This window comes from Carlito syrichta, unplaced genomic scaffold, assembly GCF_000164805.1.
Source record: "Carlito syrichta isolate Samal-C Ts95f unplaced genomic scaffold, Tarsius_syrichta-2.0.1 Scaffold305630, whole genome shotgun sequence".
NCBI lineage: Eukaryota > Metazoa > Chordata > Mammalia > Primates > Tarsiidae > Carlito > Carlito syrichta.
The window spans coordinates 152,590-180,115 of NW_007249726.1; the positions used below are offsets into that span (position 1 = coordinate 152,590).

Here is a 27,526-nt window from a genome sequence, read left to right on the forward strand (position 1 = left end):
TGCAGTGGCCGCTCCCGGCCACCGCAGCCTCGACCTGCTGGGCTCCGGCGACCCTTCCACTTCAGCCTTCCAAGTAGCCGGAATTACAGGCATGTGTTACCACCCGGCTAATTTTTTGATTTATTGTAGAGATGAGGTCTTGCCTGCCCAGGCGGGTCTCTAACCCGCGGGCTCAGGTAATCCACTCACCTCAGCCTCCCAAAGGCACGGGATTACAGGCTGAGCCACTGAGCCCGGCTATGCCTACATTTTGTAGATGAATTACTATGTATCTAGGGGTTGGTCTTCTCATAAGGTGTCTTGCAGTGGTTCTCTGAACCTCTTGTGCTTGTATAGTCACCTCTCTGGCAAGGAAAGGAAAGTTTTCTTGGATGACTTCATGAAACATTTGTTCCAATGTGCTTTCTGTTTTCTTTTCTGCTTCAAAGAAACTGACCAGTTGTAGATTTGGCTTCTTGATAAAATTGCACATCTTTCAGAGAGTTTCTTTTTTCTTCTTGATTTTTTTCTATATTTTTAATAAATTGGCTTAATTTTATATTTTGGTCTTCAAGTTCTGAGATTCCTCTTCTTGGTCAATTCTGTTTCCTATGCTTGTCAGTGTGTTATTTATTTCTTGGTTGGAGTTTTTTATTTCTGTTATTTCTGAATATGCTTTTTTGCAATTTCATTTAATTTTAACCCTTGCTTTTCTTGATTTTTAGTCATTCTAGCCATCCATTCTCTGATCTCTATGAGTACCTTCTGGATGCAGTCATTCTGGGAGATTTCAATTGTTTACATTCTGATAACTGTTTTTTCAGCAATGTGTCTTTGTGACTTTGGGGGTTACCAGTGATTTTTCATTGTTTTTTCCCTTATTTGCAGCGTTCTCTTGTCTTTCTCTTCTATTCTGTTGCTCAGTGGAGAAATATAGAAGCAATCACTTCAGTTGTTTACTCTACCTCATATCCTTCCCTGAGCATAAGATTTGTTCATTTTTAAAATAGGGCTGGAGGTGGGACACTGTGCTATCACTTAACAGTTTTGAACAATAACTAAGGGTGGGAGCAGGGAGGAGCAAGGATTCAGAAACTACCTATGGGTCACAATGCTTACAATGGGGTGAATGGGTCACCTGAGACTCACTCTTTGTCACCACACAATATGACTATACAATGGGTGTGGTTATGTAGCCTCTGAGTTCAATATAAAGTCTAAGAAAGGAAAAGAGAGGAAAGAAAGAGCAAAGAAAAAAAAGGAAGAAAGAGAAAACAAAATAAAGAGGGGAAAAAAAAACCACACTGGGTAACGCTACCAGGAATGTGCTGTATTTCATTGGAAGCAGTTCTCCCTTGTGGCGGTTTCTGTGACTGTAAGTATTTTCTTTACTTGTAACTTAAGATGCTAAATTCTTTACCCCCCTGCTGCATGTAACCGATGGCTGGACTTGGTGAGGTGGCAGGTAGTGACTTGACTCAGCATATCCTAGACTGTCTCCCCCTTGGTTCCTCTCCCAACATGGTCACAGCTCTCAAAGCATACAAATCACAGGAAGAATGGGGCACCCAACCTCTATCCTACCCTCCTGGTAACTTTTGAGTGTTGCTGGGCAGGAAGAGTCAGTTCAGCACTCACCAGTTTCCTTCTCTGGTCATATCTACTACATGTGCCTATTGTCCAGCAGCTGGCTAATGGTGGGGTGGATCATCTGGGATCTTAACACCCACTGTGACCCTCTAGGGCCTGTGCATATGGAAAGATCCTCCCTGGGTTTTTGAGGATCAACCCCAAAGAAATGCAGAGTTCACCTCTTGGTCTTAAGGTGTACTCTGCAGTTCCAGGAGTACCCTGAAGTACTTCTCTGCCCAGGCTTTATGCTGGCTGTTCAGACTCTGACCAAATTGCTCTTCCAGTCACACATGAGGTTGGGACTATTCCCTCTCCAGCAAATACCACAGTCTCCAGAATGTAGGTCCTGATGGTGGGGCCTTGCATTCTGGCTTGGTGCTGAAAGTGGCAGTGGTGGTGGTGAATCCAGGTACTGGGTAGTGGCTGTTCTCTGCAGTTTCCTCTCCAGGAGGACCTTCCTGTTTTTGGAACATGTTGCTGGATTGTTCACCAAGGGGAATACCAGGGTCCCAGCAGCATCAGTGGTGGTAGCACTGTGGGAAGAGCCCCTGCCATCACTTCTGAGTTCTCCCTCAGACAGACACTTGTACATACCAGTTATACTTCAATTCATATACTCTCTTGCCCTTCCACACACTTACACAGACATTCGTGTACTCACAACAGTTCTGCTGCCATCTTCCTGAACACCAAATTTTCTAAATTTCTTTAGAAGATTATGATGATAGTCTTCCATCAATTAAAAAATATTGTGATGAACTGTATTTTAGTAATAGCTCTCTAAATAAGACTACTTAAAAATAGATATCATCAAAACAAATGATAGCAAAAGATGGACTTTCCTTCTGCAGTGGCTGATTAGTTTGGTCCAGACAAAATCTCTTAATGAGAACAACTATCAAAAGTAGGCAAAATAATTAGAATTTTTACTTAAGTATGTTGCAGAACCACCAAAGAATTGAGAGAAAGCTCAGGGAAGTCAGAGCAATATTTTATCTTTGTTCCTTGAGACATTTGTTACCTTAAAGAAATAGCTGATAGAAAAGCTAGGTGAGCAAATACTGTTAGCTGAACAGCTGAAAAACTGAACAGAACATTCAGCAGTTTTACAGGACTTGGAAGACAGAGTTTGGAGGTCAGTCTATGGGAAAAAAAGAGTCCTAATCAATATCCTACATGAGCCATCGAGGACTGCCATAGGAAAAATGTGACCTGGAGATAGACTATGTTTTATAAAGACTGAACCTCAGTTTTCAGTCAGCTTAACTCCTAACTGGATTAAAGTGATCTGCTTTTATTCTTGATACCTGCTAGAAGCAAATGTAAATTTTATCTTGAGGTAGATTAAACCATCTTTAACATTTTTACATGATGTCCCAAATAACTAAATAGCAAAATACATACAAACTGCAGAAGAGAGTGACACAACAAAATAAGTGGAAGTACAGGAAATTAGGGGATTAGAGTTATGAGACATGAGTTAAAACAAATGATAAATATATTGAAGAAATTAAATAAAAAGTTGAAAGATTATCCAAAGAGACCTAGATACTATTAAACATATCCCATGATGGTTTTTAGAAATGATAACTATAAAATACAAAATTTTAAAACTAAAATTAAGAAAACATAAATTGAATAATTCCGCAATGTATACATATAGGTCAAAACATCACACTGTTTTGACTTATACAACTGTATATGTCAACATAAGACATTAAATTACAAATAGAAAGAAAAATAAAGTGAAAAACTGGAATGAGTTCTTAAGCATATTAATCACATGGCAGTAGAATATCTTTCAAATAAACTATAGATCTGAAGAAAACATATAGATTGAGGCATATAGAAGCCAAAGAAAGACAATTGCAGAAAAGGTCATAAAAATATGTTGAGTATATTGGAAACATTCTAACATATTAGGTTCCAGATGGAAAATGTTTAGAGAATGTGGCTGAATATGTATTTGGAAAGATGATAGGTGACATATTTCCAAAAACTAAGAAGAATGTCATACAACTCATTCAAGAAATGCTCTAGACCCCACATGGAGAGAACGACTTTAAAAAGTAAAATTATATTTAACCTTATAAGTACTAAAAGTAGACTTAATTTTAACAGAAATAATAAGGTAAATGGTAAAAGTATTGAGTTATATTAAATTGGGATAAGTCAAATATTCATGTTATAATAAAAGATAACCACACAAAGACTAATAAAATAATGTAAAACTAAGCCTAATAAAAGGAGGACTTTTTTAAAAAATTGATTAATTCAAAAGAATGAAAAATAACACAGTAACAAAATAATAGAATAAGAAAACAAACACTAAAGTGGGTTATTTGAAGATTATTTGCCTTCCACTTATGAGAAATAGTGAATGCAGATTTATTTCTTGAATTTCTTTGTCAGGTTTTGGTACAAGGAGATGGTTGACATTTTAGAAGTGCTTCATTCTCCACTATAGTCCATAAAAGTTTGTGTAACATTGATATCATTTCTTCCTTGGATGTTTGATAAAATTTTCTAGTAAGGCATTTGGGCCTGGAACTGTATATGTTTTACCTCTTCTTTAATTCTGTTGTTCAGTGATGGGGGAATAACTTTCTCTTCTTTTTGCTCAATCTCCTATTCCTCTTTATGTAGATTCTCTGGCTTTGTTCAGTTTTGAAGCTGGACTGGAAGTGGGGGGCTGTGCTTTTTTGCAGTTTTGAAATTTGATTAAGGGAGGAGCTGTGATTCAGAAGCTATCTGAAGATCCCAGTATCCACTGACAGGTGTGTGTGCTTCCTGGAACCCACTTCCCACCACCTTACAATCTGTCCATGCAGTGGGGTTGTATGTTTGCCCCTTGAAAAGAAAATAAGATAAGAAGAAGAAAAAGAATGGAAAAAGGAAGGAGGACGATGAAAGGAAGATGAAGTGAGAGAAGAAGTCTAGGCAAAACAGACAGGTGCACCAACTAATGAATAAACAGAGAAACAAAGACAGGGGGAAAAAAAAAACACCCATGCAGCCATGCAAACAAACAGACAAAAAACCCTGTTGATGTACTTTTCCTCAAAAATATTCATACACAGCTGGGCTCGGTGGCTCAGCCTGTAATCCCAGCACTTTGGCAGGCTGAGGTGAGTGGATTGCCTGAGCCCGCCAGGTTCGAGACCCGCCTGGGCAACTTGGCGAGACCACATCGCTACAATAAATAAAAAATTAGCCGCAGTGGTAGCTCACGCCTGTAGTTCCAGCTACTTGGAAGGCTGAGACGGAAGGATCGCCGGAGTCTAGCAGGTCGAGGTTGCAGTGGCCGGTAGCCAGAACAGAAACAAACAAAGCAAGAACGAGAATGCAAACAAAAACATTCCACCGAAAAAGATAAAAGAGAGAAAACAAAAACAAAACAAAACAAAAGTTTGCTCTTTGGCCGTTTCTGTAACTCCAGGTTTCTTTCCCAAGCACTGCCGCTGCTTTTGGCTGCCACCACTTCCAGCTGCCACCACTTCTGGCTGCTGCCACGTTAGGGAGCAGCTCCCATCTGCAGCCTGTCCCCTCTGTTCTCTGCGCAGGCTGATAAGGTTGCTGTCAGCATGGGTCAGACGTCTTCGCACAGACTACTGTGGGAGGAGGAGGGATCAGATCGAGACTCACCTGACTCGTCTGCTGCTGCGGCTATCGAGTCTCTGCTGCTATCAAGATCACACGTTTCTGTGCCTGGTCCAGCTTGTGGAAGGGGCACCTGCCTCTCTGAGTCTGATGATTGATCACAGATGGGTGTGGGGATAGAGCCTCGGAGTCTCAGGTTGGAGGCTGGACAGAGCTGGGTGGGGCAATGCAGGTCTCTGCCTACCTGGGACCAAGAAGATGGTACCAGTTGGTGTTTCCTCACTGGTGGCAGGGCTTCGTTCCAGATTTCCATGCCTTGCCTCCTCCATGGGCCCTACTGTTAAGTGCCTGGCCTGCTGCCGCAGGTGATGGCATGGGTTGGGTGCCAGATGAGGGGCAGCTGTTCTATTCTGCTTCCTCTCAAGAGAGCCCTGAGAATGGTAGACAATCCTGCTCACTGAGGGTCCAATCTTAGGACAGTGGTGGGTTGCAGTCACCTCCGGAGGAGAGCTCCAGGTGCATGAACGCGAGTCTACCCTCACGGATTTTCACTCACACTAGCACACACCCACTCACACAGAGTCTTTATGGACACTCACTTTTGTGGAGACTCTCATACACCGATCAGTCCTGTGGGCATCTTGTATTTTTTAGTGATTTTCAGTGCTAAGTATGACCTTTTTGTGGTTGAGTCAGTCTATTTTTTAATTTGAGACTAAAAAGTGCCCTCATTTTGCTTGACCCAACTGTAAACCCATACAGAACAAAGACTAAAATTTATAATTCTTTTTGAACCATGTTTTGGTCTCCTGTGATTCCTGGATATATTTGATAGAACTGTTTTGACTGCAAGTTCACAAAGTTCAAAGTAAGATCAGGTAGTCTGAAGTGCTGCTCTGATCTGGGACACCTGTGTGGCCTATGTTATATTCTTAAATGCTATTTTAGATGAAGACATATTTCTTGCTAAAAATTACTCTATTATATTTTATATTTCAATATTGCCTTTTAAAAACATGATTTTCAGTCTAAATGTTCTTCTCATGCAGATACTCTTCATCTTTGTCTTCTGCAGGGCATATGAAATGAAAGACTAAAATTAAATCAGAAATTGCGATTTGTTCAGAATTGGTTAGAGTTTAGAGAAGGCTCAGTCTACATCTAGTTCAGTTTTGTTTCTAGAGCAAAGCTCTCTAGGGTTTTTAATTGAGAGTTTGATCTAGACCCCTTACCCTAGCAGGTGTAAAACCATAACACAGAGACTGTCGAAAAATATGCTCTGCTTTGGAAATCATCTTATATTTTGATCTCGTGCCTTACACATGTTTAGAATCAAGACATGGCCTTGAGGATTGGATGGTAAAAGTGAAAAATGAATCAGTTGTCTCCAAGATATTTTGCTCTGGGAAAATTATGATGAAAAAATAAGATAATTGGTTAGTGGGTTGACTTGAAAAGACATGCATGTAAAAACTGTTTATTAACCAATAAATCAACTATTTGAAAAAAAGGTTTTTTATAGATAAGTATTTATAGACTTACTAAAATTAGAAGTTAAACTGCATACAGTATCTAATTCTAGAATATGTGTATAAATGGAAGACAAGAGTCTTTTAAATATTTAAATATTTTATTGAAGTGGTTTTGTGTGATTTTAAGTCTAGTTTTCATTTTGAATGTTCTAGCATGATCTTATTTTGTATGATCTTATTTTGAATTAATATGACTAACCACACCTTTTTTTCAGGAACAACATTTGGTCCTGGGGAATGTTTTTCTCATCTTAACTCTAAGACCGATCAATCTGGAAACTGTGGTTCAGGTCCTTCAGGATACACAAAATGTGGCCCTAAGTATGCTTTAAGAAATCTATCTGAGACTCTCTATTTATTGCCTTATATTTCAAAATATCACCAATTAAGTGTATATGTAAACAAAATATTACCTGATCATAAAATAAGTTCATGTTTAAACAAATTATAAATGCTATGAACACAGTAGTTTGTATTCCTTTTCGCAGTGCACCCAAATTATCCTTTATACTTTCCCACAAAGTACCTGATTTACATATATGCACATTAATTACCCATTGGTAATAGTTTTTTGTATGATATCACCCTAATTTTACAGATAATAACAGTCCTTATGGTGATAAAATGAAAATACATGGATTGTTACTATCTAAGAAGAAAAGCATAGTGTTTAAGAACATGTATTTTACAGCCAAAAATCTGGGTTTTAAATCTTAACCCCACTGTTGACCTATTTGTATGAACTTAAGCATGTCCTTCAGTTTTCTCATAAGTAAAACATGAATATTAATATGCTAACATCATTGGTTTGGTGCCACTGTAGAATATAGATACTATATGGAGAATACTTAGTATGATAACTGATACACAGTATGCTCTATATTAGTGTTAACTATAAGTTATTACTATTATATAGAAATTAAAACTAGAATGTTACTGAGACCCACTCTTCTGGTATAAAATTTTGTTTGATATTATTTCAAAAGTTAACGTAAAAATTCTTTAGAGGATTGCTGGTTTGCATGAATAGTGCAAGGAATCCTCATATGCCTTTCACCTAGATTTACCAATTGTTTACATATTGCCCATATTGCCCTTCTATTGTTCTGACTCTTTTCTGTTTTCCTCTCTTCATAATTATTTTTCTGAACCATTTGAGTATAATTTGAAGATTGTACTTCTTTACTCCTCAAAAATCAGTATGTTTCTATTGAGAATGAACATATTTTCTTATGTAACTGTATTGTAGCTATATCTCAAATATAATTCATATATAAATTTCATTGGTTGCCCCAATAGAGTGTTTATAGAGTATTTATAGAGTTTCTCCTTGTTCTGGAACAAATCCAGAGTCAGATATTTTCATTTATTCATAATGTATTTTTAAGATCTTTTAATCTGGATCTTAAATCTTTTTTTTTAGTTTTTTAAAGCAATACTGCAAGTTATTTTGTAGAACTTTCTCTCAATTTAGGTTGTTTGATTTTTTTTCACAATTATATTCAAGTTACACAATGTGGCATGTTTATCACCAAAGTATGTTGTACTCTTGATTTTTTTAAAAGCACATGTCATCTTCTTTCCGTATTGGAAACTTTAGGTTAAGTGTTTTGGTAGTTATTATTCTATAAGTGTCTTAGTGAGGTAAAGCTATTATTTTTTTCCCTTTCCTTATGAATATGTAACTATTTTTCCTTATGAATATAACTTTTTGGGAGTTATGTTGAGACTGTTGATATATTCTCTTCCTCTTCAAACTTTCACCGACATTTAAAATCCATTGGTGATAATCTAACCCCATTTTTGACTTTTCCTTTATCAGCTAGAAATTTACTGTAGGAAGAAGTATTTGCTTCTCTATGTTTAATGATTTACTTATGTATGTATTAATTTGTATCACTTCAGATTCATTAATTATTTTATTCAGTGGAATAGAATATATTACTGTAATTATTTACTTTGATATTTTCTCAACTTCTCTCAGTTTTGGCTGGTGAGAACTCCTTTGAGTTTGTTACTATGTCCTTTTCAAAAGTCTGTTTAACTATTTAATAACTTACAAATATTTTTAACACAAGAAAAGATATTGTAAACTTATTTTATACTTTTCATACCCCTACTCTGGATTTAGCTATTAATCCAAGGATCCCCTCTTCCTTTTAGGAGAGTTCAGTTATTAGAAAATAGTCGGGCTCAGTGGCTCAGCCTGTAATCCCGTGCTTTGGGAGGCTGAGGTGAGTGGATTGCCTGAGCCCACAGGTTTGAGACCCGCCTGGGCAACTTGGCGAGACCTCATCTCTACAATAAATTTAAAAAATTAGCCGGGCGTGGTAGTGCGCGCCTGTAGTTCCAGCTACTTGGAAGGCTGAAGTGGAAGGATCGCTGGAGCCCAGCAGGTCGAGGCTATGGTGGCTGGGAGCAGCCACTGCACTCCAGTCTGGGCGACAGAGTGAGACTCCAACTAAAAAAAGAAAAGAAAAGAAATAGCCAGGTGCCAGCTGTGTTCACGCTTACTATTTGTGCTTACATCTCAGCCCTTTTAGTCAACAGAGGTAGAACATGCATATCATATATGCACATACATGTATCATGTATTTATATTTTCATTTATTTAAATCTTCATATTTAAGACATGAACTTATAGTGATAGTTCTAATTCCAATTAAACACAGTAAAGTATATCTTAGTATGTTTATAAGTTGCTTTCTCATGTACTCAAGCCCAGCATACACAGAAATGTGTTTCACAATTGCTTAAGCATATTCTGACTAAAGAAACCTTTTAGCTCTTATATTTTCCTTTAAATAACTGATTATTTTAATATTAGCTGCTTTAAAGTGTTGATGATGGTATCTAATGATTTCTAGCTCTTTGACCATGTCAAATTTTATTTTTTCTTCACATAGCTAGCATTTTTTACTTTATACTGTATACTATGAATAATACATGATACAAATGGTAGACATTTATGCCTTCTGAAGGTTATGGAATTGTGTTATGGAAAAGATTTAACATAGGTGGACTCAAACTTTAAACCTGTCTGTGAGCAGCAAATGAAAGCACTGTTCATTTCCTTATGCCTCTGGAAGATGCTTTTTGTTTGCTCTCTGGATTCTTCACCACATATGCTTAGTTCAGTAATTGTCCAGGTTTTAGGATGAAGTTTATATACTGATTTTGGTGCTCAGTCTCTCTAAATTTTTAGTCACCTAACTGATGTTAGGCCCATCTTTTAATTCTGTCCTCTGATTACTCAAGCTAATAAGATTGAATGTGCTTTCATAAATTACTTAAAAAACCACATCTGCAAAATAACTCATGATACAGATCCCATTTTTAAAGCCCAGTTACACATTCATTTCCTGTCTAGTTACATACCGGTGCATTCCAAGTATCTGTCTATGTGTGTTTTGGCTTACAGATCTACTTTGCTACAATGTCTTTCAGCCAAAGGTCACCAGGAACATGTTTGTAATCGAACAAGTTGGGTTTACTACATGTTGTATTGAATGAGAAGGAACATTATGGGAAACTGTGAAGCGGTTTTACTTCCAGAGTTTTAGGCTTACTGCAGGATTTGTGCTTGTGTTAGGTGATTACTTAGGGAGGATTCTGGAAGCAGATCTTTGCTCTGAGTTGGATGCTTTCAAGAAGTGGAGATAATCAAATGATTGTGTATTTCAATTAATTTATATATTAAGAGGGAATACTAAAGTGAATATACAGCTGAAGAAACAGCAGTCAGCATAATAGCTGAATAATGGGGATGTATAGTAATTTTGTGGCTTAGATAAATGTTTAGGATTTTTTCTCTCTGTGTTTGGACATGATTTACTAAGTGGACTTGAATTTTTTCCTAATCTTTTCCTAATCAGATCACAAAGTTTCTTTGCCTAAATTGAAGTTCTGTAAAATTACTTATGTTCAACAGGTGGGCACCATGAGTGCGGAGTGACTTATCAACTCCAAGGTCTTGTTAATAATACCTGGTCTTCACCTGAATACCAGGGGCTGGCTTGTTCATTTCAATTTTCCTTTTTTGGTCAAAGACAGAAAATGTCAAGTCATAAAAAATTGCTCTGAAACATCTAGATTTTCATCACCACTGAGATTTTGGTAATTAGGTGGTTATTTAGACACCATATGTTGTCTATGTCAACTTACGTAGTTAACCTAGGGTTAGACACCCCTGCCGCCCCTTGGTTTGTTGAATCCTCTGATGTAGCAATGGTCATGTGGTACAAGATACACGGACCAAATAAAAATTTTTTATGCTATATGGCATGCACTATTGTTAGGCAGATGTTCACATTAACCTATGGAATATAGTACCTTAAGTGATATATATAGTGATAATTTGCAGAATATAATTAGTGTTAATTTTTGTTAATTAATATGACTTTGACCCTTAAAATCTTAATTTAAAATAAATCAAAAAGCGCACAGATGTTACTTCATGCTTAGTAAATTTTTAGCAGTTGAGACAAATTTAAGTGATGTATTTAGAGTGCTTGTTATTGTTTTCCAGTGGATGAAATACAGTTTCCTACCTAAACTGCATGTATTTCTAGATTCTGTCCTGAAACATATTATCCAGGAAATTACCATTAGCAAACTCATAGATCTTATTCAAATTTCATCAGTTCTACATATATTTTTCTGTATGTGTGTACAAAGCAGTGGGGGTGAGGGTCGTGTGGTGAATTGCCATCTAATAGTGTTGGATTTCCAACTGATAAATATAGAATGTCTCTCAATTTATTTCAATCATTTTTCTCAGCCAGGTTTGCTAGTTTTTAGTGTTCAAGTATTGTATTTCTGTTGTTAAATATATATATCTAAGTATTCTATTTTTGAAACTACTGTAAACAAAATGACTTTATAAATTTCATTTTCACATTGCCCATTGCTGATTTATAATTAAAATGAAAATACCAATACTATTTTTATATTGCTCTTGATCTTTTGTATGACCTTCCTGAACATGTGTGTGTGTATGTGTTTTCTCAGTATTTATATTTAGGGTCATCTAATCTGCAAGTCAATTTTAAATTATTCTTTTCCAGTTAAGAGAGAGAACACACTTGCTTATTCCCAATTTTGTAGGAAAATATTCAGCTTTTCACTATTACATTTATTGTTTGTTGGAGGGTTTTGTAGATGCTGTTTACCTGTTTAAGGCAGTTTATTTTACTTCCAATTTGTTGGAAGTTTTTAATTCTGAAGAATGAACATTTTTTTAAAAATGTCTTTTATTTATAATGGTAGATAACTTATATGTCAACAGGACATAATTTTATGTTTTTATAGTTAATCCTATTGCTGTATATTGCATTAATTGATTTTCAGATGTCAAACCAACCTTCCATCTGCTTTTAGTATCCACTCTGACAATCTCTGAATTTTAATTGGTTGTTTAGACTGTTCCCATTAAAAGCGATTGTTTATATAGTTGCACTAATATTTACCATGCTCAAGTAGCAATAGTAGTCTATCTTAAAATAACTCTATACTGCTTCATGTGTAGTGTAGGTGTGCTATAATAGTGTCCAAATCCTCCATCCAGTCCCTTGTGACATTACTGCTATTCATTTTACTTATACAGATGTTAAAAAACCCAATACGTTCTTACTATTATTTATTTAAGCAGACAGTTATCTTTTAGTTTAACTAAGAATAAGAAAAATAAAGGAACATTCATTTTTATTTATTTATTTCCTGATGCTTTTTTTTCTTTTTGTAGATATAAATTTCTGAACCATATCATTTTCCTTCTGTCAGAAGAACTTCTTTTAACATTTCTTGCAGGAAAAATGCAGGAAATGAATTTTTTTTTTTACCATTCATTTCCTACTGAGTTTACTACTTTTACTCAAAGTGCTGCTGGGTGATGCTTTTTTCCCTATGCACCAAATCAAGAAAAACTCCTCTGCTGTTGGAAGTTATTCATTTTCATGGCCAGTCCTGCTCTGAAAAAACGACAGTATTGAGTTTGGAGTGGGGATGAGAGCAGACGTGGGAAAGTAGACCACAGCCCCCACTATTCTTATCTGGTGTTATTACATTTGGTTATAAAGGAATTCTTCTCAATTTCTTGTTCGCCTTTGATTAATTTTCACGTCCCTGAAATGTTTTTTTTCTACAAGCTGGCCTAGTTTTACACTTGTTTGGGAGACTGATGATTTTCCTACGCCTGTTCTCTCTCATAGAGCTCCTATATTTGATTTATCTTCACAATTTTCTTTATTTTGGTCTGATTTATCACAAAATCTAGCACCAGTCTACAAAAAACACTCCCACCCACTAGGATTAGAAAGGAACTTCCTTAACCTGTTGGAGTTTCATGTACTTTGTGCCACAAGCTGTTATCTAAGTTTCCTTTAATATAAAGAGTTTATACTTTCTTTATTCCAGGACTGCTAGTAACACATGTTTAAAAATTGTTGTCTGAAAATACAATTACCTCACTTTAAAGGATTTTTTTTTACATATAGAGTGGGAAGATGACAGATATTTTGTTTCATCTTTAAAGATATCATTCAATATGCTTCTGGGTTTTTAATTTTTATTGTTGTTGGAAAGTCAGTCTTCTGTTGTACTATACTTCTTTTGTTGCAATGCTGCTTTATTTCCTGATGACTTCTATGATTTTCTCTATGGGTTACAGCACTGTCATTCTGTTGTATCATAATAGTTTTATTTTAATGTTTATAGAATATAATGTTTCCTGAGTGCAAATTTCAACATCTTGTCAGTTTGGGACCCATAATGTTAAGTTGGAAAGGGTTAAGACTGATATGTAGATAAATGTACTATTTTTGATTGGACTTGATTTTGTGTAAGGCTCAGAAAAGAGTGAAGGAATCACAAGAAAAGTAGTTAGGTTAACTAAGAAATAGCTCATTGTTATTCAGTTATCACTAGCAATTTAGTCAAGGCTCTCGTATTTTTTGCTGTTTCAAAATTAATTGTATATATCCTTTTGCAAATCTTGAATATGTTATTTAAATCTATTTGTTTTAGAAATAATATTCTAACATTTCTTAAAGTTAAAATTAATAATTTTCATTTATGGACAAATTAGTGATATGCAATGCGGAAAATTAATATGTAAATATGAAAGTGAAGAAATAATTAAAATTCCAAATGCCACTATTATTTATGCCAACATAACTGGAAAAATTTGCGTTGCTTTGGAATATCCCCATAATCATCGAAAAAAAGAAATGATGTGGGTAAAAGATGGAACTGTCTGTGGTAATAATAAGGTAGGTGGTCTTTTCTTTCCAAATAATTTTCTAATATGTTAAAATTTGTTCTTAAATAATATATACTTAATATTTTCTCCCAGAATTTAAGTGCACATTCAATATAGAACATTTAGAAAACAAATAAATTTAAATGAATAAAATATCGTTTGCAATCATGCATAGATGACATCACTGTGAATATTTTATTGGCTATTTAGTAGTTTTCTTATAAAAATTATGTGTATTTACTGAATTTAAAATTACATTGTTCATTCACTGTATTTTATTAAATTATCTCATATTACACAGAACATACTTCTGTGTCATAAATTACCTTTTGATATAATTATTTTAAAATAGCTGTTAAAATGATGTATGCCTATTGTACTGATGAAAATAATAAAAAATCCAGAGTAAAACAAAAATCAATCTACATCATATATCTGAGAAATAATTACTTTTTTCATTGTCATGACTCTTCCAGTAATGATATGTATACATAAGTATATGTATGTATAGAAATATATATATTTACATGCGTATATACATATAAAGAAATATATACATATGCACACACATATAGGATGTTTATCTAATATATTATTATAAAAGCATTCCACTATTTTACACACCTTTACTATTTTGTCATTTCGGATGGTACCTGTGCGTATGTATCAACATTTTTTATCTTCCTAGATTTTTCTATTATATGAGATATGTAATATTTATATATTTATAAATATACAAGGTAGCACAAGCCCAAATTGGTGTCACGTTCAAACCTTAAATGATAAAGGCTCTCTGGCTTAATAAGTAAAAAAATATAGTATGTTACCTATTGAAGAACAGAGGAAAAGGCAAAATATAGGTGACTGGGGAGCAGAAGATACTTTTGGTGAAAGAAGAGTAAGTAAAAAAACTTATACGCTTTGGTTGTAATCAAATATAAATGAAACCTACTCATTTTTTTACATCTTAGTTGTATATCATTAATGTATCATGTTTAAAATATTTTATTTTTATTTGCTAATTAAGGAGACATTTGCCATGCAAATTGTAGTTCTGTTACAACCTAACCCTTACTAACATTTATGTAAAAAATTAGGAAGTAAAAATATATACAAATGAAAAAATTGTCACCCTCTCTTACACAAAATCTCAGTCATTTACAAAACTTTATAATGAATTTGGTTTCATAAAATTTCCCTTGGAAGATATTTACCAAATGAATTTCCAAAACTATCTTGAGTTTTAAGTCATCCGTTGTTTCTAAACAGCCTAATAGAGGCTACATGAGAAAGGAATCATACAGGAAATATGAACTATCAAGGCTGACATGCCATTTTTATTCCCCACAGCTAGTGAACAGGATTAATATTTGGCAGGCACTACTCTGTCATAGTATTCATGATAAAGGTGATGCCCTATCAAGGAGACATATCTTTCAGCAGCTTTAAGGCATGCTATTGTTCATCATTAAAAATACAGTACATAATGGTACCAGAGAAGTTTCTATTCTAGGATATGGAGATAGAAGAGCTGTGTAGAGTTCTTGGGGAGGTGTTACCCAAATGGTGACCAAAAATTCTGTCTTCACCTATATCATACATTGCTAACAATCTCCAAACAGTGATCAAACTAGCTGTATGCTGAGCACTCAATTTTATGTATTCTGCAAATTAGAGCATCATTGTTTGTAAGTACCTCATATATAAATGTTAATTTGGATTAGAATGAACATGTTATCATTAGAAATTTCAAAATTCCTTTTGTCAATAAAGACAAAAGAGATATTGGCTCCTTTAAGTATTGTCTCAAGTCTTAGGTATTAGTGACTAAGTATAAAAAGTAGTTATAAACACCACCTCCTATTGTACACAGCTATTCCTAACAGGAGCATAGCAAAGAATTTTTTAAAATCTATATTTGAATTTTTGATATGGAAACTCAGGTAGAAATTAGTAAGTATAAAATATGACGTGAAAATATTTTGTCCACAGAGGTAAGGCGAGATACACATTTAAAAGAATAAAACTCTGAAGATATACATTAACCAGTATATTACACTGCTGATGGAAATGAAATGTGACTTGTCTGGGTCTGGAACACCACATGGAATTCTTTAAAGAGAACCCCAGCCATAGACAAGTTTAATGGTCAAAAGTGTAGAATATTTACCACCCTGTTCCTTGAGGCTATCCCTTTATTAATTTTAAAATAATAGTAGTTTTGTAATAAAATAAATTTTATAAAAGTTATGTACTTATGGAATAATTTTAATTATGAAATGTAAATTTCATATTATGATGATGAATATGTCATGGTGAAAGTTTTTATTATGTATGTGCTTTATAGGTTATTTAAGTTGTTTCTGTCTGGGTTGACTTGACTTATATTGTGTTTTATTCACAGTGGATATCTTTATTATTTTTATTAATTTCTTAATCATATATATTTAATGTATACAGTATACTGCTGTGATATACATGTGTACAGTAAAATTTACATTTAAGCAAATTAATCTATACAGCATTTTTCACAGTTACCTTTTGTATATATTTGTGCATATATGTGGAAAAGGCACCTAAAGTTTACTCTCTCTGCAAATTTTCAGTATACAATACAATATTATTATCTATATTCTCTGTGCTTTATGCTGTGTGTTAGATCTCTGGTCTTATTCATTCTACATAATTACATTTTGAACTACTTATTTTCTCCCATTCCCTGCCCCCTGGAAACTACCAAGCTAGTTTCTGTTTCTATGTGTTCAATTTTTTTTTAAGATTCCACATATAAGTGAGAGCTTGCAGTATTTTTTTCTGTGTTTGTCTTATTTCACTTAATATCCTTGATATTCATCTATATCAAGCAAATGGCAGTACCCCCTTCTTTTTTAGGACTGAATAATAGTTCACAACAGACACATAGATGATAGACAGATGATAGGTGGTTGATGAGAGATAGATGAGAGACAGATATTTACAGTTTTTCTTTTCATTTATCTGTTGATGAACACTGTGATTATTTCCATATCTTGGCTATTGTGAATAATGTTCCAATAAAGATGAAAGTGCAGATATTTCTAAAAGGTGTTTTTCCACTTCCTTTGGGTATATATCCAGCAAAGAAATTGCTGGGACATATGGGAGTTCTATCCTTTATTTTTTAAATGACCTTGATACCGTTTTCCATAATGGCCATATCAATTTGCATTCCCACCAATGGTGTATAAGGATTTCCTGTCTCTACATCCTTACCAACACTATCTCTTTTCTTTTTTGTTATCATTATCTTAATAGGCGTGAGGTGATGTCTCATTTTGGTTTTGATTTGCACTTTACCAATAATTAATAATAGCGAGCACCTATTTATTTACCTGTTGTCCATTTGTATATCTTCTTTTAAGAAATGTCTAGTCTATTCATGTCATATGTCCTCATATTAATCAGGTTTATTTATTTATTTATGTGCTATTGAGTTGTGGGTGTTCTTTATAAATTTTGGATATTAACCCCTTGTCAGATATATGGTTTGCAAATATTTTCCCCCAAAACACACTATTATTTTTTTCTTTTTATTGATTGTTTCCTATGCTATGCAGAAACTGTTTAGTTTAATATAGTCCCATTTGTTTATGTTTGTCTTTATTCCATGTGCTTTTAGTGTGATATCCACACACTCATTGTTAAGGTCAATACCAGGGGTCTTTCCATCAATTTTTTTCTTCTAAGAGTTTTACAGTTCAGGTCTTTAAATTAGGTCTCTAATCTGTTTTGTGAGGGTTTTTTTTTTCTTTTTGGTATGTGTATGGAGTAAGATAAAGGTCCAGTTTGATTCTTTTGCACCATTTATTGAAAACACTGTCCTTTCCTCATTGTATCTTCTTGGTAGTCTTGTTCAAAATTAGTTGACTGTGTATGCTAGGATTTATTTCTAGGCTCTCTGTTTTGTTAATTGCTGTATTGTATGTATTTAAATAAATTTTCTGCTTTACCTCCCTCCCATGCTGTCAACCATGGAAAAAAATTCAATGCATTCGTACTGTATTTTCCTCATATAACTCAATATGCTATTTTAAAAGATATGTTTGGAGTGGGTAAAAATATATACTATTATCAAAACATGAGTTTGGTAATTTTGCCTTTTATCCTAGTCTCTAAAGCACTGAATATGATATAGACATTATTTTCATGGTAAAATATGCATAACTTAAAATTTACCACTATAATCATTTTTATATGTATAGTTCAGGGACACTAAGGTATTCTCATTATTTTGCAACTATCACCACTTTCCATCTTCAGAAACTTTCTCATTATCCCAGACTGAAACTCTGTATTAAACAATAACTCCCCAGTGACCCCTCCTCAGAGCCTCTGGTAAACACTATGATGCTTTCTGTCTCTATGAATTTAAATATTCTATCTCCTGTAATTAGAGTCAATACAGTCTATCATTTTGACTCTAGCTTATTTAACTTAGCTGTTTTCAAACTTCACCCATGTTGTCACATGAATCAGTCTTTTATTCCTTTTTAAAACTGAATAATATCTTATTGCATTTTTATACCGCATTTTGTTTATCATTGCTTATATTTTATTGGTAATGTTGAGCCATTTATCAATATAGAATGCCCTTCTTTGTCTCTTGAAACAGTACTTGATTTAAGAACTTGATTTTGTTTGATATTATTATCATGACTGTTCTTTTTTGGTTACTATTTGCATGGAAGCTGTGTTTTGTTTGCTTGTTTTGCTTTGTTTTTTACTTGTAATTTGTTTGTGCCTTACATATCAAGTTAGTGTTTAAAGACAGCAGATAGGTGACCCATATTTTTTAATCTATTCTCTCAATTGATGTCATGTGGTTGGAGAGTTTAATTCATTAAAATTAATACAGTTGCTGATATAGGAGTTGTTTTTTACATTTTATGATTTTTTTTGTAGTTCTTATCACTTTTTTGTCTCTAATTTCTTCCACTACTGCCTTTTCTTGTATTTAGTTGATGTTTTGTAGAGACACAGTTTGATTACCTTCTTGTTTTCTTTTGTGTGAGTTCTATATATATTGTCTTTACAGTTTAATTGAAATTACATGTTACATCTTAAAATTATAACAATCTATTTTGAATTGACAAAGTCACATCAGTTATATAACAAATTTGTTCTTCTTTACAGCTTTGCCTACTGCACTTTTTCACTTCCTGCATTCAAGTTTCTCTTTATTTTCACTTTTGACAGTTTGATTATACTGTGCCTCAAAATGTGAGTTTCTTTGTTTTAACCCTATTTGAAGGTCATTGAGCTTCTAGGATTTATAAGCCTAAAATCTTCAAAAATGGGATGTTTTCAGGCATTATTTCTTCAAATAATCTCTTTGTCTCTTTTTTTTCTTATATCTTTCAGAGATTTCCATAATTGATCTGCCTGATAACCCTCTGTAACTCTCTTTTCCTTCTTTTTTCTGCTCCTCAAACTCCATAACTTCAATTTCCTACTTTCAAGTTCATTTTTTTTCTTCTGCCTGCCCAAATATGTTTTTGAACTCATTTAACAAATTTCAAAAATTCAGTGATTGTAATTTTTTGGCACCAGAATTCTGTTTGGTAATTTTCGTATTTTCTATCTCTTTGTTGATACTCTCACTTTGTTCCAATATCATTTTCCTGATTTTCTACAATTCTTTGACCTAATTTTCTACAGTTCTTTGTTTCCCTTTAGCTCTTTAAGCACATTTAGTAAAGTTAAATTAAAATAACTTTCTGTCACTATGTTTTCTTCCTTTGAGGGAATCATGTTTTGCTGTGTTGTTGTTGTTGTGTATATGTGTGTGTAACTTTTGATTTTGTTTTTGAAAATTGGGCAATTAAAAAAAAACCTACCATTTTGTCCAGTGTTTGCAGACTGGCTCTGTTCTGGGGAAATGCTTTGGTGTCAGCCTGAACAAAATGTCCTTTCTGAGCATCTGAGCACATATCTTTCCTAGACTTGTGCGTGACTTTTTCATTTCCTCAAACACGTAGCAGATTTAAAATGCATTATTTTCCAAATAGTCCCATTCTACCTTGCCCTTGGCTCCTTAGATGGTCTATCATATGTCTCCACTCTTAATTTCCTGTCCCAGGTGTCTGCAAGTCTTAGCTTCCCTGCTTCTCTTCATCTGAGATTAGAGCTAGGCCAATCAGAGACCAGAACTTAGGACACTCACCAGACAAGTTAGAATGTTGCTCGTGAGGTCTTTTCTGTTTCTTCCGGTTTGACAGAGGGGATTGGAAATTTAGCTGCTACTTCTTCCAGACCAAGACTGTTCCATGCCGGAGAAGGATTGTGGAAATGGTAAACAAAAATGCCAACAAGTTTTTTACCATTTTTATTGTGACAAAGTGTTCTTGAGTATTTTCTTGGTTCTATAGACTTTTGGCTGTTGTCAGAACTCCTATAACATTATTTCAGCCATGTTTTGTTTTCTGTGTCACCATTTTGCTGATGTCATTCTCTAGACTATTTATTAAGGATTTGATATAACCTGCTTGTAACTTTGTCATTGGTATCAGATGCACATGGTCATTTAAATCTTAAATTTTTGGCCAGTGGTGGCCACTGGTGGTATGCTGTCTTTAGTGTTTGATTACTTTTAAGTAATCACATTGTCTCACATTTTCTGAACCTAAAAATGACTTTTACTTTTTTCTCCAGTACAACTGTGTCTTTAAAAAGAATATGTACAAATTTTGTTATTTTATTTAGCACTTTAGTCTCTCCATACAAGAAGGTTTCCATAGAAACTTATTCTGCCTAGTGTCAAAATCATTCTGCATTATGATTATCACAAAACACATAAAAATAATTCTGTTTTAGAGTTTGGTAACGAGTCATTGGATTATTTACATATTACCTTTATATGATTATGAACAACTCTTATGGCCTTGTAACTAGCTTCTTACTTTCAATGACATTTCTCCCTAACCCTCCTGCATGGTGCAACCAAAGCAAGCACTCTGTTGTTGTTTGTTTTATTAATGGCTATTCTTACTGGAGTTAGATGGTATCTGTCGATTATACTCAGTGATCTATCACAGAAACAATGAACAGAGTACCATATGTTCTCACTCATAAGTGGATCTGGAACAATTGCAATACTATAAGAAAGCTCTTGGCAGTAATGGGAAACTGTCAGGGGAGGGGGAGGTGGGATTGGCAGTTGAGGGAAACTAGGGGAGGGAGGGGCATACCTCATCAACAAGGGTACCTGCATAATCAATGTTTGTATACTTAACCCTGAATTGTACCCCACATCTTAAAAAAACAAACAAACAAAGCAAGCACTCTGCCCAGACATCTTAAAGCAAAACAAACAAAAATGCAACACAAACTCCACTATAGAAAAAGTATACCTGCAATACCAATAACTCCTTCTCAACTTCTGTCTTCTCTGGTTCGAATAATTTATTTAATGACTCTGAAATTTAGATTTATCCTTTTCTGGACAATGCTTTGTGAATTATATACTAACTTCTCTGCTTAAATTTTAATTTAGTGTCCAAAAATCATGTTAACAACAGATAAATTTCTAACTATAGTAGCTTTAGTCTGTATCCAGAGCTATTACTTTTATATTACTACCAAAACCACCCAAAAAATCTGGCCATCTACTTATCATGAGTCTATTTTCTCCTAAAACTTAAACAGAGGTATGTATTGCCTTAATTATTTTTTCCATACTCAATGACATTGAACAAGAACTATGTGGACAAGTGTACTCTCTGACTTTAAAAATTAATGTTATGATCATATATTTAAGAAGAAAAAATCCTTTAGCAAACTTTTTACATAAAAGTATTTCCAGTTGCATGTTCTTTGGTTTACCATCAGTCACTTTGAGCCTTTCTATGAGTGCATTAAAGACTTTTTCCTAATGTGAAGCATAGTATTATTTAATATAGGTTGAAAGAAATCTCTGAAAATAATCTCTAAACTTGTGTGTCTTATGCTTAACTGTCCTTATCTCAGTTAATTTAACAACTACTAAGAGAATTCAGCAAGTCAGAATGTTTGCTGTCATTGAGCCATCTTTTTAAACTTTCTACATAGAATTTATATTAATTCAACACAGCATGTTTAAACTTGTAAACTATTATCTCAAATTCAGCACATCTACTGGTGTCCACTATCACTCAGCTTCACTCTATATCTTTTTGGGTTGCTGTAATGGTATTCTAACATTCTATCTACAGTCTCTTGCCGCTTCCAATATCTTTTCTCTAAAACCTAGTGTTATTAGCTTTCTTTCTTCCAATAACTAAATACAGCAAATTGTGTGTAGGAGAAGGTCAAATTTGTCATGAAGACTGTAAGATTCTACACCATTCTGTCAATGATATCTTCTCTCATATAACATCTAGCTTTTACTGTTTGTTTCTATCTCTTTTACGACTATATGAACAAGATGGGATTTGTGTTGTTCCCTGGTGTCTCCTCAGGGTCAGATAGGGCTCAAATACTTATTTAGTGAATAATTGAATGACTATTTCTGTAATGGCCACATTGCCATATATATTTCTCAAAAGTTCCATACTATCTTCTATACTAACATCATTTTTAAAATTACGTCTTTTAAAAAACTAAGTATTCTGTCTTTTATTTCTATGCCAGTTAAGTCCTATTCACCATCAGGACTCAATGAGAAGGTTTTATTATTCTCAAACAGTAGATAAAGGTCCTACATTTTATGTTTGTCATAAATCCATCTATTTTCATAATCACATTTATCACATACTTACGTGTTTTGCTTATTTTATATTTGTACTTCCTACCCCAGTATAAGCAGGAAAGATGCTGTTATTGTTTCAAATACTCCAAGATAATCTGAGTCTCATCTTTGCTGGAAACACAATAGCACTATAAATTATTATTTATCTTTAGTACACTGATATTTATTGTTAAATGAAAACATTTTATATTAGTGTAGTGTGGAATTTTTAATGAAATGGCAAATCTAGATAGCACATCAGTTAACTCATTTTGACTGATTCTTTTTAGGTTTGCAGGAATAAGCAATGTGTGGATTCTGCATACTTGGGCTATGATTGTACTGAAGAAAAATGCAACCGTCAGGGTGTAAGTACTAGTGCCATGAGCTGAAAATAGAAATCATTGAGACTAATCCCAGGAAAGCAAATACATTGCCACACACACAGACACATGTGCCTGTTCACACATGTGCATGCACACTCAACACATACCCCATAAAACACATATGAAAATTGTCCTTATCTGACATGGGTATTATTTTATAATTCTATTTGAACACATATAATCCTAGCTGCTTTATAAGGTGATATTTCTCTTGCCTTTAGGTATGCAATAACAGAAAGAACTGTCACTGTTTCCCTTCATACTTACCCCCAAATTGCCAAGTTGAATTTAATGCATGGCCTGGTGGGAGTATTGACAGTGGCAATTTTCCACCTAATAGTATCAACATACCTGACAAAACTCCATCCACTGGTGCTGACGATATACCTGACATATCCAACCCTGGTAAGTGTTAATAACAAGTTTAATTTGTTATTTAATAAAATAAATATTTTTTCTACCAATTCATATATATTATATTTAGACATTAAATAATAAACCATATATGAGTATGCATTATTTACAGAATAATTTTTATAACATATGTCACATAAGTTATACATAAGTGATTTCAGTCAGAGGCAAAGCATAAAGTAGAAATCACTTTAGTCTTTCAGTTGGAAGGCATTCAATATAATGCATCAGGTAACACTTAATGGTAGAGACGAAAAGCCAATCAGAGACTGGTGAGGCAACCTAAGAAACTACTACCAGTTTTTAGGGTTGTAGGGACAATTAAAAGAGATGGTATTACTAGAGACTGAATCTGGGCTATCTAGCATGACGTAACTATGGTCAGAGTTACATAGTGGAATCTGGACCACAGGAAGACGTACTGTCCAGCATGAGTTAGAGGTATAGAGAATATACAGCCATTGTTGGAGATGCTGGAGAGGAAGGGGGAGGAATATCATAGCTATTTTACTCCTTTAATCCTCCAAATGTATCCACTGACCAAACCTAAGTGGAAGACAGCAGATCAAGGAACTTGGGGAATGTGGTTTCTGAAATATTGATCAAAGAAGAGTATAAAAGTGCAGATAGATTTTAGAGAAAACCAGCAGTTAGCTAGCATATCCAATAAGGCTTAGGACTAGGAGATTTTCTTTATGTAAAACCTTAAACTTACAGATAATTGAAGTATCTGAATTGCCTTTTTTTTAATGACTTGTGTCACAAATAGTTTCTCATTCATTCTAGTGTCTGGAAATATTATATTTAATGCCATATAGTAATAGATTAGTAAGTTTAAAGTTGTATACTTAATTTAATGTATTTTCAAGCTGTTTCTACTTTAATGACTGCATTAACTTGTCTTTATTTTGGCAACAACTAATTGCTTCCAACCATGCACATACATGCCATTTCCCAATGAGAAGTAGCAACTACTTCTGTCCTAGACTCCAAGTTGATTTTAGTGGTCTGAGTGACCAATAAAATGTGCAGAACTGATATTCTAAGACTTCCATGGTCTTCCTGCAGATTCTAACTAGGTACTTTCAGTTACTTATTTTTGGAAATTTGATTCCTAGAATCTCTCATTCTCAAATTCTCTCATTCGCTCCTTGAAAATCATATGCATGGAATTTGATTGCATTGAGACACAATACAACTATCTATTTATGAACAACAAAACTGTGAGCAAAGCTAAATGATTGTTTTAAGTTACTAAGAACTGAAGCATTTTCTTACACAGCAATATATAATTTTAAAAATTGGTAGTTAATATTGTATATTTCTGTAACAAGAATGTAAAAGTGGCAGTAGCTTTGGAATTGGATGGTGCATGGAAGGTAGAAAGGCCTCTAGGAGACCGTTGAAGACTATTAATACATGTTGATATTGTCTTGGGAAAGCTGTTGGTGTGCTATTCAAGAACAGTTTAAAACCACATTAGTAGGGGTGAAGCAAGCTGACTGATAAGCAACCTCTGGCATATACCTCCCCCACAGTGAGAAAACAGAAATAGGAAGAAAATAACTACACTCAAAGCAGGCAATAGAGACACTTGCTTCTAGGACTCAACAGAAAAGCAATGGACTCCATGAAAGGCAGAGAAATATAGCCACACAACCCTCAGGCAGGGACCTGGTTCTAGTACAAAGAAGGAGCTTCCCCATGTAAAGTGATGAGTGAAGAAGTGATTGAAAATTCTCACAGGCCCCAGCCATCCTGTTGTGGTCAAGGGGACGTTTCTGTGACTTACCTGTGCTGAGGCACTGCCGAAGTCGGCGTGGAGTTCGTTAGGCCCCTGACCCTTGCACAGGTCAATTAGAGCTAACAGATGTATACAGAACACCTAACCCACATCTACAGAATATACATTTTTCTAATCTGTGCATGAATCATACTCCAAGATCAACTACATACTTAGACATAAATCAGTCTTGAATAAATTCCAGAAGACTGAGGTTATACCAAGCTCCTATTCTGACCACAGTGAAATAAAATTAGAAATCAACACCAAGAGGAGTTCCCACAAACACACAAACTCATAGAAACTAACCAACTTGCTCCCGAATGATTTGGGGGTACAAAATGAAATCAAGACAGAAATTTTTAAAAAATTATTTGAAACAAATAAAAATGAGGACACAGCATACAAAAACCTTTGGGACACTGTCAGAGAAGTGCTGAGAGGAAAATTTATTGCACTGCAAGCTCACATCACAAAAGCAGAAAGATCTCCAATTAACAGTCTCAGCTAAGGAAATGAGAAAGTCAGGAACAAACTAAAAATCATAGCTAACAGAAGAAAAGAAGTGATCAAAATAAGAATCAAAATAAATGCAATGGAGACCTAAATTTAAAAAAATACAAAGGAATGTGAATCGAAAAGCTGGTTCTTTAAATGCATCACAGACCCTGACAGACCCTGATCTGGTTAACATAAAAGAGAAGAGAGAAAATCCAAGTCGACCCAAGAGCTTCTGCACAGCAAAAGTTAGCAGACAGCCTACAGAGTGAGAGAAAATATTTGCAAACTATGCATTCAACAAAGATCTAACATCCAGAATCTACAACGAGCTAAAATGAATCAGCAGGAGAAAAACTAATCGTCTCATTAAAAAGTGTGCAGAGGACATGAAGAGACACTTCTCAGTGGAAGACATTCAAGCAGCCAACACAAATGAAAAAAATATTCAACATCACTAATCATCAGAGAAACTCAAAGCAAAACCACAATGAGATATCGTCTCACAGTCAGGCTGACTTTTATGAAAAAGTCAACAACAGATGCTGACAAGGATGCAGAGAAAAGGCAATGCTTCTACACTGTTGATAGGAATGCAAGCTAGTTAAAGCCCTGTGGAAAGCAGTTTGGAGATTCCTCAAACAACTAAAAATAGATTTTACTGCTTGACCTAGCAGTCCCACTACTATGTATATACCCAAAGGAACACAAATTACTCTACCAAAAAGGCACCTGCATGCATATGTTTATCACAGCACTATCCACAATAGTGAAAATATGCAATCAACCTAGTTGTCCAGCAATGGTAGAATGGATAAGGAAAATGTGATACATATACATCATGGCATGCTACATAACTGTTAAAGAACAAAATCATGCCCTTTGCACACATGGATGCAGCTAGAGATCATCATCCTGAAGGAATTATCACAAAAACAGAAAACAGAATACCATATTTTCTCTCTAACAGGGGAGAGTTAAACACTGTATGAGCATGGGTGGAGACAACAGACATTGGTGTAATCCTAAAGGGGGTAAGGAAGAGGAAGTAAGGGCTGAAAACTACCCACTGAATACCATGTCTTCCACCTGAGTGACAGGCTCAATAGAAGCCCAAGCCACACCATCATATAGCATTTCTATGTAACAAATCTGCACATGTTCCCCAGAATCAAAATAGAAAAAAATAAATAAATAAAATTCAAGTTCCAAAAACCAAAAAGATCATGTTATTAGAATTTAGAAAAAGAATGTTTATGAAGTGGTAACTTGTTTGGAATCACTGCTGCTTTTGGTAACGTAAAACATTGAATTCATGCTTCCAGTTGGTTGGAAGGACAATGTGGAGCCAGTATAAAAGAACTAGGATTTTTTGTTTGTTTGTTTGTTTAAAAATAAAACTAATTCTAATTTCTAGTCTCTTTCAGCAAGTTTATTTTTTAATTTAAAAATTTTTTTTTTGTTTTAGATTCAGGGTTACAAGTGCATATTTGTTACACAGACATATTTCATACTGGTGAGGAATTGGGTTTCAGGTATCCCTGTTCTGCAGATAATGAATATTTTACCCATTAGTTAGTGAACCCTGGCTCCTCTTCCCACCTCCACCATTTTAGTGTCCTCAGTGTCTATAATGTCCATTTTTATGTCTATGGAATACTGTACAGCCATAAAAAGAATAAAATCATGTCCTTTGCAGCA

The 27,526-nt window shown here is 34.4% G+C and overlaps 1 protein-coding gene across 1 annotated transcript in view; it reads left to right on the plus strand.

Annotated features, from left to right (window-relative positions):
- Positions 1-27,526, plus strand: part of ADAM2 (ADAM metallopeptidase domain 2) — a 110,564-nt gene that overhangs the window by 78,821 nt on the left and 4,217 nt on the right. Inside the window, exons 15-18 of the mRNA XM_008061856.1 lie at positions 6,959-7,064; positions 13,828-14,011; positions 23,035-23,112; positions 23,352-23,502. Coding sequence (XP_008060047.1) covers positions 6,959-7,064; positions 13,828-14,011; positions 23,035-23,112; positions 23,352-23,502 — 519 coding nt within the window. The remainder of the gene's footprint in view (positions 1-6,958; positions 7,065-13,827; positions 14,012-23,034; positions 23,113-23,351; positions 23,503-27,526) is intronic.